Source organism: Balaenoptera musculus, chromosome 6 (genome assembly GCF_009873245.2).
Source record: "Balaenoptera musculus isolate JJ_BM4_2016_0621 chromosome 6, mBalMus1.pri.v3, whole genome shotgun sequence".
NCBI lineage: Eukaryota > Metazoa > Chordata > Mammalia > Artiodactyla > Balaenopteridae > Balaenoptera > Balaenoptera musculus.
Window position 1 is genome coordinate 104139893 of NC_045790.1, and position 19199 is coordinate 104159091.

The 19199-nt window shown below is 41.4% G+C and overlaps 1 protein-coding gene across 1 annotated transcript; it reads right to left on the minus strand.

The window, feature by feature from the left end:
- Positions 1-3510: 3510 nt before the first annotated feature.
- Positions 3511-18652, minus strand: PDCL (phosducin like). The gene is made up of 4 exons (XM_036856500.1): positions 16788-18652; positions 14947-15123; positions 6895-7076; positions 3511-4922 (listed from the first exon to the last, which is right to left on the minus strand). Exons 2-4 carry the CDS (start codon positions 15116-15118, stop codon positions 4371-4373), a joined length of 906 nt encoding a protein of 301 aa, XP_036712395.1. The 5' UTR covers positions 15119-15123; positions 16788-18652; the 3' UTR covers positions 3511-4370.
- Positions 18653-19199: the final 547 nt, after the last annotated feature.

Consider the following 19199-nt stretch of genomic DNA (forward strand, 5'->3'; position numbering starts at 1 on the left):
TTTGTTATCTGGGTCTCAGTGAGCATAGGTAGTACACCTCTGATTAAAAACGTATAACACTTGACATATATACACTAATATGTATAAAATGGATAACTAATAAAAAAGATAAAATAAAATAAAATAAATAAAAATGCTGCTGGAAAAAAAAAACATATAACACGTCTGGAAAAGCTATATAACAGATAGTCTTCAACCTTATTGTGGTGAATTCCAGCCTACTCCAGCCTTGGGGATCTTCCCCACTTAAGCAGCGAACACTCACTTATGTCAACTCAGATCAGAGACTGGAAATGATGAGCCACACTCCCTGTCCCCAAAGACTTCATAGTCTAATGTGTAAACAAATACTCGGGCAACCACACATGCTGAAGATGGGGTTACCCTACAGGAAAGGAAGACAAGGTCATTCAAGTCACCGGGACTTTCACATCTCACAACTAAGGAAAAAGTTTACATTTTTCATTAAATTAAACCAAATATCAATACAGAATGATAGCGTGATGGCAACAGTAGATTCTTTAAAATTCATTGATTCATAAAATTTGAGAGCTCACTGTATCTTAAAAAATCATCTAATGCAACCTCTCATCTTACAAGTGGGGAAACTGAGGCCCTGGGAGAGGAAGAGACTTATCCTAGGGCACACAGCTGGTCAGGGAGAGGGCTAGAGTTCATGTTCACTGTACTCCCGATCATTGCCACCCATGGCCGGACGTGGGTGACAGTGTGGGCGGGGGGTATAAAGGGACTTTGGGAGGAAGGACCTCTGTGGAGTCATGGAGGAAAGGGGGACGCCTCGGGGGTACATTGCAGGTCACAGCCACAGTCCAGACGGAAGAGGTTCTGACATGAAACACAGGCCAGCTTAGGAGACCCAGGTCTCCACCCAGCTTCATTCCTTTACTCTCTCTTCTTAAAATTCTCTCCCTGTTTTTCCTCCTCCAACCTGTTCTCTCCACTACCTTTTTTCTAATTGATCATTTTATTGACATTGGATCATTGTGCTTTCTCCACCAAGAACTAGCATGCATCATGGAAATAGTACAAATTTTGGAACTACACAGACCTGATTTTAAACCCTGCCCTGCCCACTAGCTATGCAACTTGGAATAGTTACCTAACTCTGCTAAGTCTTAGTTTCTTCATCTTTGAAAAGTTACTACTTCTTACCTTGAAAGGATGTGGCCTTCAATGAGCCCATATGTTCATTATTAAACACTCAATAATTCTTACCAAGCACCAAGCCCAGTTGTGGGCACTGGGGATGATAAAAACAGCACTTATTTAAAAAAAAAAAAAAAAAAGGGACTTCCCTGGTGGTCCAGCAGTTAAGACTCTGCGCTCCCAATGCAGGGGGCCCAGGTTCGATCACTGGTCAGGGAACTAGATAGATACCGCATGCCACAACTAAAGATCCCGTGTGCCGCAACTAAGACCCAGTGCAGCCAAATAAATAAATATTTTTTAAAATAATACAAATAAAAACAGCACTTATTTGAAGGCTGTGTTCTAGGTATTTTACATGAATTGACTTCTGTTACTCATCCCCACTCCTCGGATGAGGAAACTGAGGTAATGGAGGAGTTCAGATATCTTGCCCACAAAGCTGTAAATGTCAGCCTATTCCCAGCGTGAATAGAAGTTATACCATACATATGGAGGAAAATAAAGTCCATGCCTTCATGGAACTTTCATTCCAGAGGAAAGTGAAATCTGGAAAACTACTGAGACAGTTTGTAATAGACAAATATTAGTTTCTTGTTCCCTCCCCCAAGTCTATGACCAAAAAGGAGGATCACATAAACAAAGAGGAAGAGAAGTGATCTGAATGCTGTCCTATTTTTAACTCCTCCCTTCCCTTACTCAAATGAAAAAGGAAACTAACAGCAGTGAGCCCTTGTTTTGTGAGACCTGCTGTCACTCACCTCAACCCACAGGTTGGTGATGCTCAAACTTGAACCAGCCTCAGAATCACTTAGAGGGCTTGTGAAAAGTGTGCTGAGCCACTCCCAGAATTTCCAATGCAGTAGGTCTGGGATGAAGACTGAGACTTTGCATCTCTAACAAGTTCCCCAGTGTATCTCATGCTGCTGTTCTTGAACCACACACGGAGAACCACTGAACAACCCATGAAGTACTGTTGTTCCCATTGCCAAGGCGAGGAAACTGAGTTTCAGGAAGGCTAAGTGCCTCAATGGAAGCTCCACCACCAGTGAGAAACAGACAGTATTTGATCTGACTCCAAAGCCCGTGCTGTTTGCACTACCCCTGAGTTGGAGATTTAACACTCTAAGATTTCCCCATTCCATGTCTGTTGACTTTATCCCAGAATTTCTGCTCTTGAAAGGCGAAGTCAAGGTTCTGGGAGAGCATAATATCAATATATTTTCATCTCCAATGAGAACCAGTAGATGGCTTGTAAAAGCTTTTAAAATGTTTCTGTCCATTACCCAATAATTCCTCTTCTAGAAATCTATACTGAGAATGATCCAAAATATAGCCCAAAATACAAAGTGTTTTAGCAAAAAGCTAGGAATCTAAATATCCAATATTAAGGGTCTGGTTAAATAAAGTATGGCATATCCAAGTGATGGAATATTATCAGGCCGTTAAAAATTATTTACTTAGAATTTGTATAACATGTCAAAGCATTTATGATATAATATTAAATTAAACAAAACACAGAACTAAATTCAGTAAGCTCTCAATGTATTAAAAATATTGAAAAAAATGGAAGAAAATAAAAACACTGACAACAGTTGTCTCTGCCTCTAATAATTTTCTATACTTTCCACACACTTTCTACAACGAGCTTTTTTAATTAAAAAACCATACAATGAGCTTTTTTAATTAAAAAACCATGCACTTTCTTTTTGTTGATTAACTACAAGAGATACTGTCATGACCTTTCTACAGTTAGTCAATTCCTAAATAGCCAGGGAAAGCAAAACTGAACTTTAAAGCTAACATTTAATTACAGGTTACATTTTCCCTGGCCCTACAATGTACATATTTTAAAGTAAAAAACATGAGGAAAAAACTCAAAAGACAATCATTATTATAAACACACAGAAAGAAGACCAGAAAGATACCTGTAAAAATGATTAACAGGGATTATTTTTGGTTGGTGGAATTATAAGGCTTTTAAATCTTTTTAGCTTAACAATGTTTGTTACATTTTCTACAATGAACATCAATTACTTTTGTAATAAAAAGTCTTTGCTGTTTTCAAGAGACAACCACCAAGCAAATTACAGCACACCTATACAACGGTATAAATAGCCACTTTAAAATGTTGTAAAAGAGTATTTAATAACATGGAAAAACGTTTGCTATATTAGCTGACCATACTATAAAACAGTATGTTCAGAATGATCCCACTGTTTTGTTTAATAAGCAAACAAAATGTCTGTGTACACAAAGAAAACACCTTGGAAAGAAATATCCCAAAATATTAATAGTGTTTTACCCTAGGTGGCAGGATTAGAGATTATTCTAATTTTCTTATTTTTGCTTCTGTATTTTCTGTATTCTATTGAATATTAACTTTTCCAATATGCAAAAAAGTTTTAACAAAAGCTACATGAAACCAAAAAATTACCTTGTTAAATAAAAAAGAAACAGAGAAAAAGATGAGCAGGGGTATCTTAATTGGAAGATCTTCCTTTAAAAAGGCTTCCCAGCTCTATCTCAGCTCTAATTTTCAAGCCAAGCTGGTCTTTCAGCATCAAGAGGACAGTCCATCTCGATCCTTCCTCTATTGTAGACTTAATAATGCTTGAGCAGGGTATCGACTCTGGCGACAAAGGTCACCCCCCTCTTGATGGGGCAAACATACATGGTCTGGAACCTTTAAACAAGACCCTGGGAGAGAATACGGTCTAGGGGGTAAAAATTTAACTGCCTTCTAAGACTATGAGTCTGATTATAAGTAAATATAATTTACAATGATTTGATGAAGGAAATGTATTACTTATGTTGCAAATAACACACTAACTATAGAATTATATTCCCGGACCTGGCAGAGACCTCTGAGATCATCTGAAGACAATTTCCAGGACACTGTCTTCAGGATGCTATGTAAATACTGACTGGAAACAATAACAGAGATGTCATGCTAGAGAATCTTAAGTAAACAGTTCAAAAGCCTGGCTTCCTGTTTATACAATGTTAGGTCACTTTATGGATAGCCACAAGGTGATTCAGCATTCTGATTTGATAGAAGAATTTCTTGACTTGACATATCATAAAAGGGACTACAAAGAACAGCAGAAAAGCCAGAAGACACAGAAAAGAACGAAAATAAACACACGGACGTGTGTCTTCCAGCCCAAACAATGAGAAATTTATGCCACCAGCCCAGCCATTCAATCTATTTCCAAATCGCTATCCTCGCTGTGGCAGGTGGCCGAGTTACGCACGGAGGTTAGCAACAAGACTTCCTTTTCTGGGAGCAATCCAAACTCCTGGAGGAAAGCTTCAAGGTCCACTGCAAAGAAATCTTCCCCCAGCTGGTCAGTGACGCGGACAAAATTGCCTATCAGCTCGCCCCCCTTGTAGATGAGCAGGGCGGGAAGGGCGTTCCTCGTGAAGCGACTGCTGGCCCCGATCACCGAGCTCTTCACCCGGCAGAACTTGACAGCTGGGTACTCTGCGGCCAGGCAGATCATGCAACCGTTCATGGCTTCGGTCCCTGGGATGCCGTCCTCGTAAATATGGACCATGATGAGGGTGCTCTTCTGCTCCTTGTCAATCATGTCCAGAAACCCTTCTCCACTAGGGATTTCAAAAACCTGCTTGAACTGGGGCCCCTGGTGGAGCTGCTGCCGCATCTCTTCCATCCTCTGCTTCCGGTACTGCTGCAGGAACTCCTCGTCGTCTTGGTCCTCATTCATCATGGCAAAGTCCTTCAGAGTCATCTGCGGGAGGACCAGCAAGTGAGCGTGAGAAACATAAACCCAACAGTGACATGGGTGACACAAGATGTATGAGGCGCCACGCTAATACTCTAGATGCGTTACACCTCACTGAAATCTTCTGATAACCCCATCGGGAAGGGACTTTTATTACCCCCACTTTACAAATGAGGTTCTGAGACTTGAGATTATCTGTATAAGTTCACATAGGTAGCAAGTATAAGACCAGGATTCAAACTAGATTTTTTTTAAAAACCCAGGCTTTCAACTACTGTGTCATAGCGCCTCTCCATCCAGACAGGCAGCATCAGATAACATCACTTCGTGAGCTTTTGCCTTTTGGTCAGTCCTGACAATGGACTAATTATTTTATCCACTGTTTTGTTTTTGTTGAAAAGACAACAGGACATTAAGGAACTTGAACACTCATAATCCCTGCCGTGCACCAACCTCCTTGCCCCCCACGCCAAAACATACAGCCACACACATTCTAAAAATCTATTCTTCTTTTTATTACCAGTCACATGCTAAAACCATTTCTGCTTTTATAACAGCAGCTGTGGGTGTACCAATTAAGCTATAGCCTGCTTTTGCCACTTAGCACTATTATATCATAAATTATTCCTCATGCTTCCAAACATGTTTTATAAAATGATACATAATGTGCCCTGTTTTGCTTAGCCACTCCCCTACTTCTGGCATTCAGGCAGTTTCCAGTTCTGTCTCACTGCAACAACCCAGCAGGACTGGGGACAGATGAGAGGGTGGCGGCTGGGAGGCCACACCAGATCAGGACACGTGTTGTTACTGCATCATGGCCAGCACCGTTCTTCTTCCCCTCTCACTGCTCCCCCACCAGAGCGGTTCTTTCTGACCTGTTGTGGTCTTGCTTGAGTCTAATGCCCTGAAATCATCCTCCTGGTCAAGGCAAACTCCTCACTTAATCCTCTTGTCTGCTCCCCGACCCCGGCAGGTATTTCCAGCCAAGAGCTGCTTTGGGCCACAGCCAAATGATCTCAGGCACTTCTAGACATCCATCTGTGGTCAGAGAGCGTGGTGGGGAATGAAGGATCCTTTTGAAGAATGTTTTGGGAAGGTAAGAGAGAGTCAGGGACCTAGTTCCAAATATCTTCCACAGTGTCTGCCTGCTTCTACTGTATTGCTTCACTAAAATAAATTCTCATGAATAGGCTTCAGGTGAAACAGAACAACATCATGGAAAGAACAGGAAAATCTGGGTTAGAATCCTAGTTCCTATTAGCATTTCTTAATGGCACTGCCCTGAGCAAGTCCCCTCCCACCTCTCAGCTTTGGTTTCACCATCTGTAAAATGGGGATAATATCTCCCGATCTCAGAGGTTTATTTCTGGCTCAAGGTAAGACCTTGAGAAAGGACAGGAAACTCACATTTCCTGAGCACTTTCAACCGGCCTGTGATGGGCACTGTATCCACAGCCCTGGGAGGTAGAGAGATAGACCTCATTTAACCAACGACAAACCAGAGTCAGAGTGGAAGAGACATCCCCACAGTTACTAGTGGCACAGCTGAGATTCAAACCCAGGTGTGGCCAAGCTATGACATGACTGCACTTTCTCCTGCACTGCACCGCACCGCTTCTTAATATCTTTTTTAAAATTTATTTTATTTATTTATTTATTTATTTTTGGCTGCATTGAGTCTTCGTTGCTGCACAGCTTTCTCTAGTTGCAGTGAGTGGGGGCTACTCTTCACTGCGGTGCGCGGGCTTCTGATTGCGGTGGCTTCTCTTGTTGCGGAACACAGGCTCTAGGTGCGAGGGCTTCAGCAGTTGTGGCACATGGGCTCAGTAGTTGTGGCACACGGGCTTAGTTGCTCTGTGGCATGTGGGATCTTCCTGGACCAGGGCTCGAACCCATGTCCCCTGCATTGGCAGGCAGATTCACTAACCCCAGCAGCCAGGTAGCCTCTCAGAAAGGCCTGGGCGCTTCTGATTACCTTCCCACTGATCTTCTCCTGGAGGCCCTTCTGCTTCCGCTGCTCCTCCTCTTCGTCCAGATGGGACCTGCAGCTCACGGACAGCTTCTTGATCAGCCTCTCCATCTCCCGGCACTGCTCCTCCCGCTGCTCAGTCTCCAGCTGTTTGAAGCGGCGCCAGTCATTGATCACGCCTTTTGGACCTGAGGTGGGGTGAATGTGGAGGCGACCAAGGATGAGCGAGGGATTATGGGCCAGCGCACATCTGTCTAAAGCTGGCTCCATCGACACCACAGGGACACTCACACAGGGCAGCGTGGTCTACACGCAACCATGTCCAAGGCAGCCCGGTTTGCAAATTAAAGGGCCACGCAAAGGCCCAACGTTTAGGAGATGCGTGAAATAAATTCAGATTCATCTACTCAAAGGAAAACAAAGCGACTCTTAGAAAGAATGAGGCAGCTATATGTTCCCTGCCATGAAAAATGTCCAAACATATTAGGTCAAAAAAAAAAAAAAAAAAAGCAAAATGCAGAACAGTATCATGGTATGATCCTTCAATTTTTAGAAAAAGAACTGTATGTCCATGTATAAATATTTACAGATATTTGTATATGTGCATGTACATTTGTATGTCCATAGAAAAATAGGTAAACTGTTAACAGTGGTTGTCTCTAGGCAGTGAGATCTAAGGGGACTGGTGAGAGAGAACTTTTACTTTTTTCTTACTATGCTTCCATATTATCTGACTTTTTTAACAAGATTGTGGCAGGTTGTTCTGTTAGTCAAGCTACCCCCAAACCCCCCTGTCCCCATGCTATACAGCCCTGCCCCTTACCATATGACTTGCAATACCTCCTGTAGGATGAGAACATGTATCCCCAGGCACTGATGTGGGGCTTGCCCATGTGACTTGCTGTGGCCAATGGATTCTGAGCAAAAACGTAACGAGTCACTACATGTTTCCAACAGCCCTCTCTTGCTCTCTACACTTGATCATGAGAACAGCATGTCCCAGACAGGGGCTGCTCCTTCAGCCTAGTTCCTGGATGATACGACATACAAAGCAGAAGCGGGGCAGCTGCTGACCCCAACAGGCAGCATGTAACATGATTGAGAAATAAACCTTTGTTGTCACAAACCACTGAGACTAGGAGGTCATCTGCTACTACAGACAAAAATATAAACATCTGTATAAAGAAAACTTTAAAATGCTGCCAAGAAACACTACAAAAGACCTGAATAAATGGAGCAGCGCCATATTCCTGGCTAGGAAGATGCAACATCACAAGGGTACCAATTATCCCCAAATTAATCCATATATTTAATGCGTTTCTGATAAAAGTATGTGATTACACACGTGTGCATGCTCCTGAATTTGCTGTGGAAAAATAAGAAAGCAAAAGTTAAGAAAATAATAACATAGAAGGGTATTGTATGGGGGGGACCAGACCTACCAGATACTAAAACATATTATAACACGATACTTAAAAACAGTGTGATATAGCACAGTAAAAGACAAATCAGTGGAAGAGACTACAAAGTACGGCTAAAGATGCAAATATAAGCAGAAATTCAGTACGTGATAAAACTGACATTTCAAAACAATGGAGAAAAGATGGTTTATTCAATAAATGATGCTGAAACAACTGGGCAGCAATCCCAAAAAAATTAAGTTGGAGTCCTACCACATACCTTGCACCGAAATGAATTCCAGATAAATCGTTGTGTTAAAAAAAAAAAAAAAAATCATAAAAATACTAAAAAAAAAAAAAGGCATGGGACTGTCTTTTTATAATCCTGGAGTGAAGAAAGGCCTTTTATATAAGAAACAAAACTAAGAAACTATAAAATAATGCTTTCAAGCACATAACAATAAAAAAAACTTTCTGCCAGGATGAGAACAAAAGCCAGGAGTCAAACAATAAACTGGTATAAATATTTGCAACTCATACCACAGATTAATTTCCTTTATAGTTCCCTAAGAAGAAAAAGACCAACTACCCAATTTCAAAACTGAGCAAAGGATATGAATACAACCCTTAAAATTATGAAGAGAGGCTCAACATCACTCCTAAAAAGATAGAAAATAAAACTACGGTGAGTTGCCATTTGCCATCCATGAGGATGGCAAAGATCAAAAAGTCTGATAACATAGTAGAAGGTCACATATATGAGGAAATACCACACACCTGCTTAAACTATAAACCAGTCCCAACTCAACTGACAGCAATTTGAAAATAATAAAATGTAAAAGTGTAAATATGCCATTTCTAGGAATTTATACTACCAATATACTCATACCCATGATTTAGGTGATATCAAACACCTATCAATTTGAGAAGCTGGATTCAAATGCAGGCAACTCTGTTCTAATCATCAGCATGTTGCTATGCATACATATTCGTATTGTGCATTGAAATGGCTAGAACCACGCACGGTGAAATGGTAACATTAGGTTACCTCTGGACGCAGGGCTGGAATTAGAAGTGATCACGACCCACCACCAGTCCCTCCCATCAGGAAACTTACACAAGCCTCTTAGATAGCCTCATCCACCAGAGGGCAGACAGCAGAAGCAAGAAGAACTACAGTCCTGCAGCCTGTGGAATGAAAACCACATTCACAGAAAAACAGACAAGATGAAAAGGCAGAGGGCTATGTACCAGATGAAGGAACAAGATAAAACCCCAGAAAAACAACTAAATGAAGTGCAGATAGGCAACTTTCCAGAAAAAGAATTCAGAATAATGATAGTGAAGGTGATCCAGGACCTCGGAAAAAGAATGGAGGCAAAGATTGAGAAGATGCAAGAAATGTTTAACAAAGACCTAGAAGAATTAAAACAAACAAACAAAGATGAACAATACAATAACTGAAATGAAAACTACACTAGAAGGAATCAATAGCAGAATAACAGGCAGAAGAACGGATAAGTAACCTGGAAGACAGAATGGTGGAATTCACTGCTGCAGACCAGAATAAAGAAAAAAGAATGAAAAGAGATGAAGACAGCCTAAGAGACCTCTGGGACAACATCAAATGCAACAACATTCGCATTATAGGGGTCCCAGAAGGAGAAGAGAGAGAGAGAGGACCAGAGAAAATATCTGAAGAAATTATAGTTGAAAACTTCCCTAACATGGGAAAGGAAATAGCCACCCAAGTCCAGGAAGCACACCGAGTCCCATACAGGATAAACCCAAGGAGAAACACGCCGAGACACATAGTAGTCAAATTGGCAAAAATTAAAGACAAAGAAAAATTATTGAAAGCAGCAAGGGAAAAATGACAAATAACATAGAAGGGAACTCCCATAAGGTTAACAGCTGATTTCTCAGCAGAAACTCTACAACCCAGAAGGGACTGGCATGATATACTTAAAGTGATGAAACGGAAGAACCTACAACCAAGATTACTCTACCCAGTAAGGATCTCATTCAGATTCGATGGAGAAATCAAAAGCTTTACAGACAAGCAAAAGCTAAGAGAATTCAGCACCACCAAACCAGCTCTACAACAAATGCTAAAGGAACTTCTCTAAGTGGGAAACAAAAGAGAAGAAAAGGATCTACAAAAACAAACCCAAAACAATTAAGAAAATTGTCATAGGAACATACATATCAAAATTACCTTAAACGTGAATGGATTAAATGCTCCAACCAAAAGACACAGGCTTGCTGAATGGATACAAAAACAAGACCCATATATATGCTGTCTACAAGAGACCCACTTCAGACCTAGGGACACATACAGACTGAAAGTGAGGTGATGGAAAAAGATATTCCATGCAAATGGAAATCAAAAGAAAGCTGGAGTAGCAATACTCATATCAGATAAAATAGACTTTAAAATAAAGACTGTTACAAGAGACAAGGAAGGACACTACATAATGATCAAGGGATCAATCCAAGAAGAAGATATAACAATTATAAATATATATGCACCCAACATAGGAGCACCTCAATACATAAGGCAACTGCTAACAGCTATAAAAGAGGAAATCGACAGTAACACAATAATAGTGGGGGACTTTAACACCTCACTTACACCAATGGACAGATCATCCAAAATGAAAATAAATAAGGAAACAGAAGCTTTAAATGACACAATAGACCAGACAGATTTAATTGATATTTATACAACATTCCATCCAAAGACAGCAGATTACACTTTCTTCTCAAGAGCACAGGGAACATTCTCTAGGATAGATCACATCTTGGGTCACAAATCAAGCCTCAGTAAATTTAAGAAAATTGAAATCATATCAAGCATCTTTTCTGACCACAACCCTATGAGATTAGAAATGAATTACAGGGAAAAGAATGTAAAAAACACAAACACATGGAGGCTAAACAATACATTACTAAATAACCAAGAGATCACTGAAGAAATCAAAGAGGAAATCAAAAAATACCTAGAGACAAATGACGATGAAAACACGACGATCCAAAACCTATGGAATGCAGCAAAAGCAGTTCTAAGAGGGAAGTTTATAGCTATACAAGCCTACCTCAAGAAACAAGAAAAATCTCAAATAAACAATCTAACCGGGACTTCCCTGGTGGTCCAGTGGTTAAGAATCTGCCTGCCAATGCAGGGGACACGGGTTTGAGCCCTGGTCCAGGAGGATCCCACATGCCTCGGAGCAACTAAGCCCGTGCGCCACCACTACTGAGCCTGCGCTCTAAAGCCCGCGAGCCACAACTATTGAAGCCCACGCGCCTACAGCCCATGCTCCGCAACAAGAGAAGCCACCGCAATGAGAAGCCCGTGCACCGCAACGAAGAGTAGCCCCCACTCGCTGCAACTAGAGAAAGCCTGCACACAGCAACCAAGACCCAATGCAGCCAAAAATAAATTGATTAATTAATTAAAAAAAAAACAATCTAACCTTAAACCTAAAGGAACTAGAGAAAGAAGAACAAACAAAACCCAAAGTTAGCAGAAGGAAAGAAATCATAAAGATCAGAGCAGAAATAAATGAAATAGAAACAAAGAAAACAATACCAAAGATCAATAAAACTAAAAGCTGGTTCTTTGAGAAGATAAACAAAATTGATAAACCATTAGCCAGGCTCATGAAGAAAAAGGGGGAGAGCACTCAAGTCAATAAAATTAGAAATGAAAAAGGAGAAGTTACAACAGACACTGCAGAAATACAAAGCATCCTAAGAGACTACTACAAGCAACTCTATGTCAATAAAATGGACAACGTGGAAGAAACAGACAAATTCTTAGAAAGGTATAACTTTCCAAGACTGAACCAGGAAGAAATAGAAAATATGAACAGACCAATCACAAGCAATGACATTGAAACTGTGATTAAAAATCTTCCAACAAACAAAAGTCCAGGACCAGATGGCTTCACAGGTGATTTCTATCAAACATTTAGAGAAGAGCTAACACCCATCCTTCTCAAACTCTTCCAAAAACTTGCAGAGGAAGGAACACTCCCAAACTCATTCTATGAGGCCACCATCACCCTGATACCAAAACAAGACAAAGATACTACAAGAAAAGAAAATTACAGACCAATATCACTGATGAATATAGATGCAAAAATCCTCAACAAAATACTAGCAAACAGAATCCAACAACACATTAAAAGGATCATACACCATGATCAAGTGGGAGTTATGCCAGGGATGCAAGGATTCTTCAATATACACAAATCAATCAATGTGATACACCATATTAACAAATTGAAGAATAAAAACCATATGATCATCTCAATAGATGCAGAAAAAGCTTTTGACAAAATTCAACACCCATTTATGATAAAAACTCTCCAAAAAGTGGGCATAGAGGGAACCTACCTCAACATAATAAAGGCCATATACGACAAACCCACAGCAAACATCATTCTCAATGGTGAAAAACTGAAAGCCTTTCCTCTAAGATCAGGAACAAGACAAGGATGTCCACTCTCACCACTATTATTCAACATAGTTTTGGAAGTTTTAGTCACAGCAATCAGAGAAGAAAAAGAAATAAAAGAAACCCAAATCGGAAAAGAAGAAGTAAAACTGTCACTGTTTGCAGATGACATTATACTATACATAGAGAATCCTAAAAATGCCACCAGAAAACTACTAGAGCTAATCAATGAATTTGGTGAAATTGCAGGATACAAAATTAATGAAGAGAAATCTCTTGCATTCCTATACACTAATGATGAAAAATCTGAAAGAGAAATTAAGGAAACACTCCCATTTACCATTGCAACAAAAAGAATAAAATACCTAGGAATAAACCTACCTAGGGAGACAAAAGACCTGTATGCAGAAAACTATAAGACACTGATGAAAGAAATTAAAGATGATACCAACAGATGGAGAGATATACCATATTCTTGGATTGGAAGAATCAATATTGTGAAAATGACTATACTACCCAAAGCAATCTACAGATTCAATGCAATCCCTATCAAATTACCAGTGGCATTTTTTACAGAACTAGAACAAAAAATCTTAAAATTTGTATGGAGACACAAAAGACCCCGAATAGCCACAGCAGTCTTGAGGGAAAAAAACGGAGCTGGAGGAATCAGACTCCCTGACTTCAGACTATACTACAAAGCTACAGTAATCAAGACAATATGGTACTGGCACAAAAACAGAAACATAGATCAATGGAACAAGATAGAAAGACCAGAGATGAACCCACGCACCGATGGTCAACTAATCTATGACAAAGGAGGCAAGGATATACAATGGAGAAAAGACAGTCTCTTCAATAAGTGGTGCGAAAACTGGACAGCTACATGTAAAAGAATGAAATTAGAACACTCCCTAACACCATACACAAAAATAGACTCAAAATGGATTAGAGACCTAAATTTAAGACCGGACACTATAAAACTCTTAGAGGAAAACATAGGAAGAACACTCTTTGACATAAATCACAGCAAGATCTTTTTTGATCCACCTCCTAGAGTAATAGAAATAAAAACAAAAATAAACAAATGGGACCTAATGAAACTTCAAAGATTTTGCACAGCAAAGGAAACCATAAACAAGACGAAAAGACAACCCTCAGAATGGGAGAAAATATTTGCAAACGAATCAACGGACAAAGGATTAATCTCCAAAATATATAAACAGCTCATGCAGCTCAATATTAAAGAAACAAACACCCCAATCCAAAAATGGGCAGAAGACATAAATAGACATTTCTCCAAAGAAGACATACAGATGGCCAAGAAGCACATGAAAAGCTGCTCAACATCATTAATTATTAGAGAAATGCAAATCAAAACTACAGTGAGGTACCACCTTACACCAGTTAGAATGGGCATCATCAGAAAATCTACAAACAACAAATGCTGGAGAGGGTGTGGAGAAAAGGGAACCCTCTTGCACTGTTGGTGGGAATGTAAATTGATACAGCCACTATGGAGAACAGTATGGAGGTTCCTTAAAAAACTAAAAATAGAATTACCATATGATCCAGCAATCCCACTACTGGGCATATACCCAGAGAAAACCATAATTCAAAAAGACACATGCACCCCAATGTTCATTGCAGCACTATTTACAATAGCCAGGTCATGGAAGCAACCTTAATGCCCATCGACAGATGAATGGATAAAGAAGATGTGGTATATATATACAATGGAATATTACTCAACCATAAAACAGAACGAAATTGGGTCATTTGTGGATACGTGGATGGATCTAGAGACTGTCATACAGAGTGAAGTAAGTCAGAAAGAGAAAAACAAATATCGTATATTAACGAATGTATGTGGAACCTAGAAAAACAGTACAGATGAACTGGTTTGCAGGGCAGAAGTTGAGACACAGATGTAGAGAACGAACGTATGGACACCAGGAGGGAAAGCCGCGGGGGGTGGGGATGGTGGTGTGATGAACTGGGCGATTGGGATTGACATGTATACACTGATGTGTATAAAATTGATGACTAATAAGAACCTACTGTATAAAAAAGTAAATAAAATAAAATTCAAAAATTAAAAAAAAAAAAAAAAAGAACTGATCACGAGACTTCTGATACATATTTAACGGACATTTTTTAAACCTGTTCCCAGAGCACAGGGATTTCCAGTACCTGTGTTAACTGAGATGCCTTCGCCTGCCAACTCAGCATCTGCAGGCATGGAACTGCCGGCCAGGGCACCCCTGCTTCTGTCCTTGTCCTCGTGGTCACTCTCCTCATCCTCGCTGCTGCTGTAGTAGTACTGCAGCTTCTCCCCCAGCAACTTATCATCCAGGGTCGTCATGGTGCCTGGGAGAGGGTGACATAGCAGGCTCTTTGCTGGCTTGAATCAGACAGACATGAATCTGAAGAGTTAGGGCTCACCTGTGCTCAGATCCTATTATGTACAGGACCGTAAGAGTGACTGTTTTCATAAGCAGGATCTCAGCAAATCCATACCATGACCATGCATGATAGGGTTTATCATGCTCTTTCTGTAGAAGGTAAACTGAGGCTCAGATAAAATTTCTCTGCCAACCTTTACAGCAAATGGTGGAGCTGGGCTCAGACCCCAGGAATTCCTGACTCCAACAGACTGAAGGTGTGAGTCATTGTCTTCTGAATAGTATACACTGAAGTAGGGTGGTGGCTTGGAGGAATCTACTGACTGACTGAAGGATTTATCTACACATACTCTGGTTTACCCACCAAGTAAGACTGCTGGTAATTGAAAAACTGGGTAAGAACCCTCAGGAAAACTCTAAAAAGCAGCATCAAGAATGGGATGTTGACTCACTGTTTGCCTAAGCCAATCATTCATCTGTCTCTTGCCTTCCACCTCCCAATCAGCACAGCGAGGGTTAGGATGGATGGGCTCTGAAGCCCTAATAACTTTGGTTAAAAGACGGGCCCATGACAAGATTTTAATCATTCCCCAGTGTTTAAAAGGACAATGGTTAGAGCCAAGCTTCTGCATCAGAAGAAGCCCGGTACATTCTGGGAGAAAGGTACAGCTTAGTCCCTGCCAGGCCTGCTTGCAGATCGCACAAGGAGGAGTTGTAACTCCAGCACCCCTTCCTTTAAACATCCCAATACTATGCATCTTTGATTAAAGGCATCCCCGAGCCTGTTAGACTCCATTACAAAGTGACTCTCCCACCGGGCGGGGAGGTCTTGCAAACAGAGACCTCCAATGCCCAGCACGAGGCCTCTGCACAATCTGTCAAGCTCATAGAGAGGCAGCCTGAATCAGTGCGGGAATCCGGTGACCCGGGCAGTCAGATGAGGAGAGAGGTACCTAAGTGGCAGGGTTGAGAAAAAGGTGCAGGTACACGGCCGGGCGCGGGGGGGTGGAGAGAAATAGGGGGACTAAACCTAACTTAAAGAGGCAGAGGGACCAAGGCGGTAAAACTGGGAAGAAAGAGACGGGGAGGAAAGTGTGCTCGGTCAGGGCGGGGCCGCTGAGGAGGTGGTGGCAAGCGCAGGGCCAGCTGAGGAGCTAGTGGGATGCGAGGCCTTTCGCGGGGAGGAGTCGAGGGCGGTGCCAGCGGGAGAGCTGGCGGGGCAGGGGGGGGGCCAGCGGGAGGGCCGGCGGAGGAGGCGGGGCCGTTGGCGGGATGTAGTCGAGGGCGGGGCCAGCGGGAGGGCTGGCGGAGGAGACGGGGCCCTTCGAGGGAGGAGTCGAGGGCGGGGCCAGCGGGAGGGTTCGCGAAGGAGGCGGGACCTTTGAGGGTCGAGGGCGGGGCCAGCGGAAGCGCGGCGGAGGGGCGCGGAAGCTCTAGGGATGCCCGAGGGAGGTGGGGCCAGCAGAGGAGACGGGGCAGGGAAGTCGCGGAGAGTGTGGGGGTCGAGGGGACGCACCGACAAGACCGTCTCATCCAGGCTAGCCCACCACCCGTATTCCACCACCTCCCACCGGTATTCCATGCCCGCCGCTTCTTCCCGGCTGACCTCAGTGCAGCTACCCGGCCTACCTCAGTCTGGATCCCTTCAGGCTGGCACTTAATAAGGAAGGGAGCACTCGGCTGGAGAAAGAGAAATGGGTCGGCGCCTTGAGCACTAAGAGAAAAGCCGCCTGAGTCCCGACTGCGCGGACCAATGAGGCGGCCTTCCTGCGTCAGCGCAGATACACGCTGCCCAATTAGAGGAAGCGTGTCCTGGCGGCCAAGGGAGAAGCTACGGGTCCTACTTGGGGACAAAACATCTCGACAATAATAATACGCTTCTATTTTTATTTTTGTTTTAATTTGAACGAAAGGCCACACTAGATATGCCCAGCTTTGAGCAGTAAGAACAATTTCGTTACCTTTGAAGTTTCCGAAAACATTCCACATGTATTTTTTTTAATTGATTCTTCACATCACGTCTATTAAGGCAGAAGACAGACTCGGACATTAATCTGCCCAAGAACACATAGCCCTTTTGGATTAAAAAAAGAAGAAGAAGAAAAAAAGCCAAGTCCAGGACAACTAAACGCAAAGTGAAATCCTGGATTGGACCCTGGAACAGAAAAAGGACGTGAATGGGACAACTGACGAAATTTGAACAAGGTGTATCAAGTAATAATATTATTGTATCAATAGTTTTGATTTTGATAATTGTACTACGGTTATGTAAGATGTTAACTTTAGGGGATTCTGGGTGAAGAACATAGGGGTACTCTATACTATTTTTGCAACTTTTTGGAAACCTAAAATAATTTTCAAATTCTGAGCCCTTATTGAGATGTCCAGTACATAACACGAAGTAGCTCATGGAAAGCTTTGTGTAAATTGAATCATTCGAAATATACTAAAACAATACACCCTTTAAAATAGGTAAGTTTTATTTCCCTAAAGTTTGAGAGATTCTTAATTTGTGGTTCTATACCACCTGCAATTGTCTGCAAATTTGTATATGTGCATATTTTTCTGAGAAGCTGTTTGTTCAGGCTACCAAAAGAGTCAGAACCCCCATCCCCAAACTTAAGAACAATTCATATAAAGAGATCCTATGGTAACTTTTTATATTTTTTGTTTGCATAATGAATAATCTTACCTTAATCAGATTTGTGTGAACAGCCAACTTGAATATGCTTGTGATCTGCTGTTATGTGACAAGCCAGGACCCAGCAACAGTGCCTCTGTGTAGGAGAGTCCCCCTAAATATTTGTTAAATGAATACTAGATGAATGCTTTGCTTTTTTGTTTTTACTCACATCTCCCTGAAGCAGGGGTCTTCTTCATGTATGGTGCTCCTTTTCCTTCAAAATTCACTTTAAATTTAAGGCTGCATCCTCATGAGGGCCCTCAGAGCTGCTCAGAATCGTAGTTTGCCCTGGGCAGGCTACTCCCCGACTCTCTAAGCGAAGCAGTTTCACATCTCTTCTCTCAAATGTTCAACACCCTCTCCCCTCTCCTCGCCTACCTTATGACCCGCGATTCTTATTTCATATGAAAAATAGAAGCAATCAAAAGACACTTGCACCTTCAAAATGTACAACAAACCCCCTGCATCTGTACCTGTTAAATGAATCACCAGTGCAGCGGATCCGCTCCTCCAGCCTAGTAAGGAAGTCTGCCTCCTGCAGTTACCCTCCTCTCTCTCTCCCCCTGCATAGTCAGGCTTTCTTTCTACTATTTTCTGTTTTCTTTCTAATATTTCTTTCTAAAATTTTCCTAGTTTTCATTTCTAAAAGAAAATCCTCTCAGATACCATTTTCCACTGTTCAGATTGTTTAAAAAAAAAAAGTTTGATAACAGTGAGACTGTGGGGAATACATGGCTGGTGAAAGTATAAGTTGATACAACTCTTATGGATGGCAATTGAGAAATATCTATCAGTATTGCAAAAACATATGCCTTTAACCCAGCAATTCCACTCCTGGAAGTTTATCCTATAGATATACTTGCATGAATGTATTGTTTAAAAATAAAGGAACATGGAGAACATTATGCATTAGTTTCCTGCCTTTTGCAATAAAAAATAGGAACAAATAATATTTTCTTATGTGTGCATGAAGAAAAGAATTGAAGAAAATACAAGAAATAATCAATTCAGATGGGAATCAGGAGTGAAAGGGAGACATTTTATACATAATGTTTTATGTGTAATTTTTAATCATGTGAAAGTATTATCTATTATGTTCCAAAAGTTAACAATTTTTTTAGAGTCAACCCTCACTTTCCTCCCTCACCATGCCTCTCCAGCCACATCTCATTTCTCTGATCTCCTTTACAGCCAGATCTAATAGATCTGCTCTATTCCCTCCTCGTCCTACTTCAATTAGGTTTTGTTCCCACCGGTCCACTGAAACCACACCTATGAAGGCAGTGACTTCCAAGTTGCCAAATCCTCGGTAAAGTCTCAGTTCTGCTTTAATTGAACCACTCAGCAGCATTTGACAG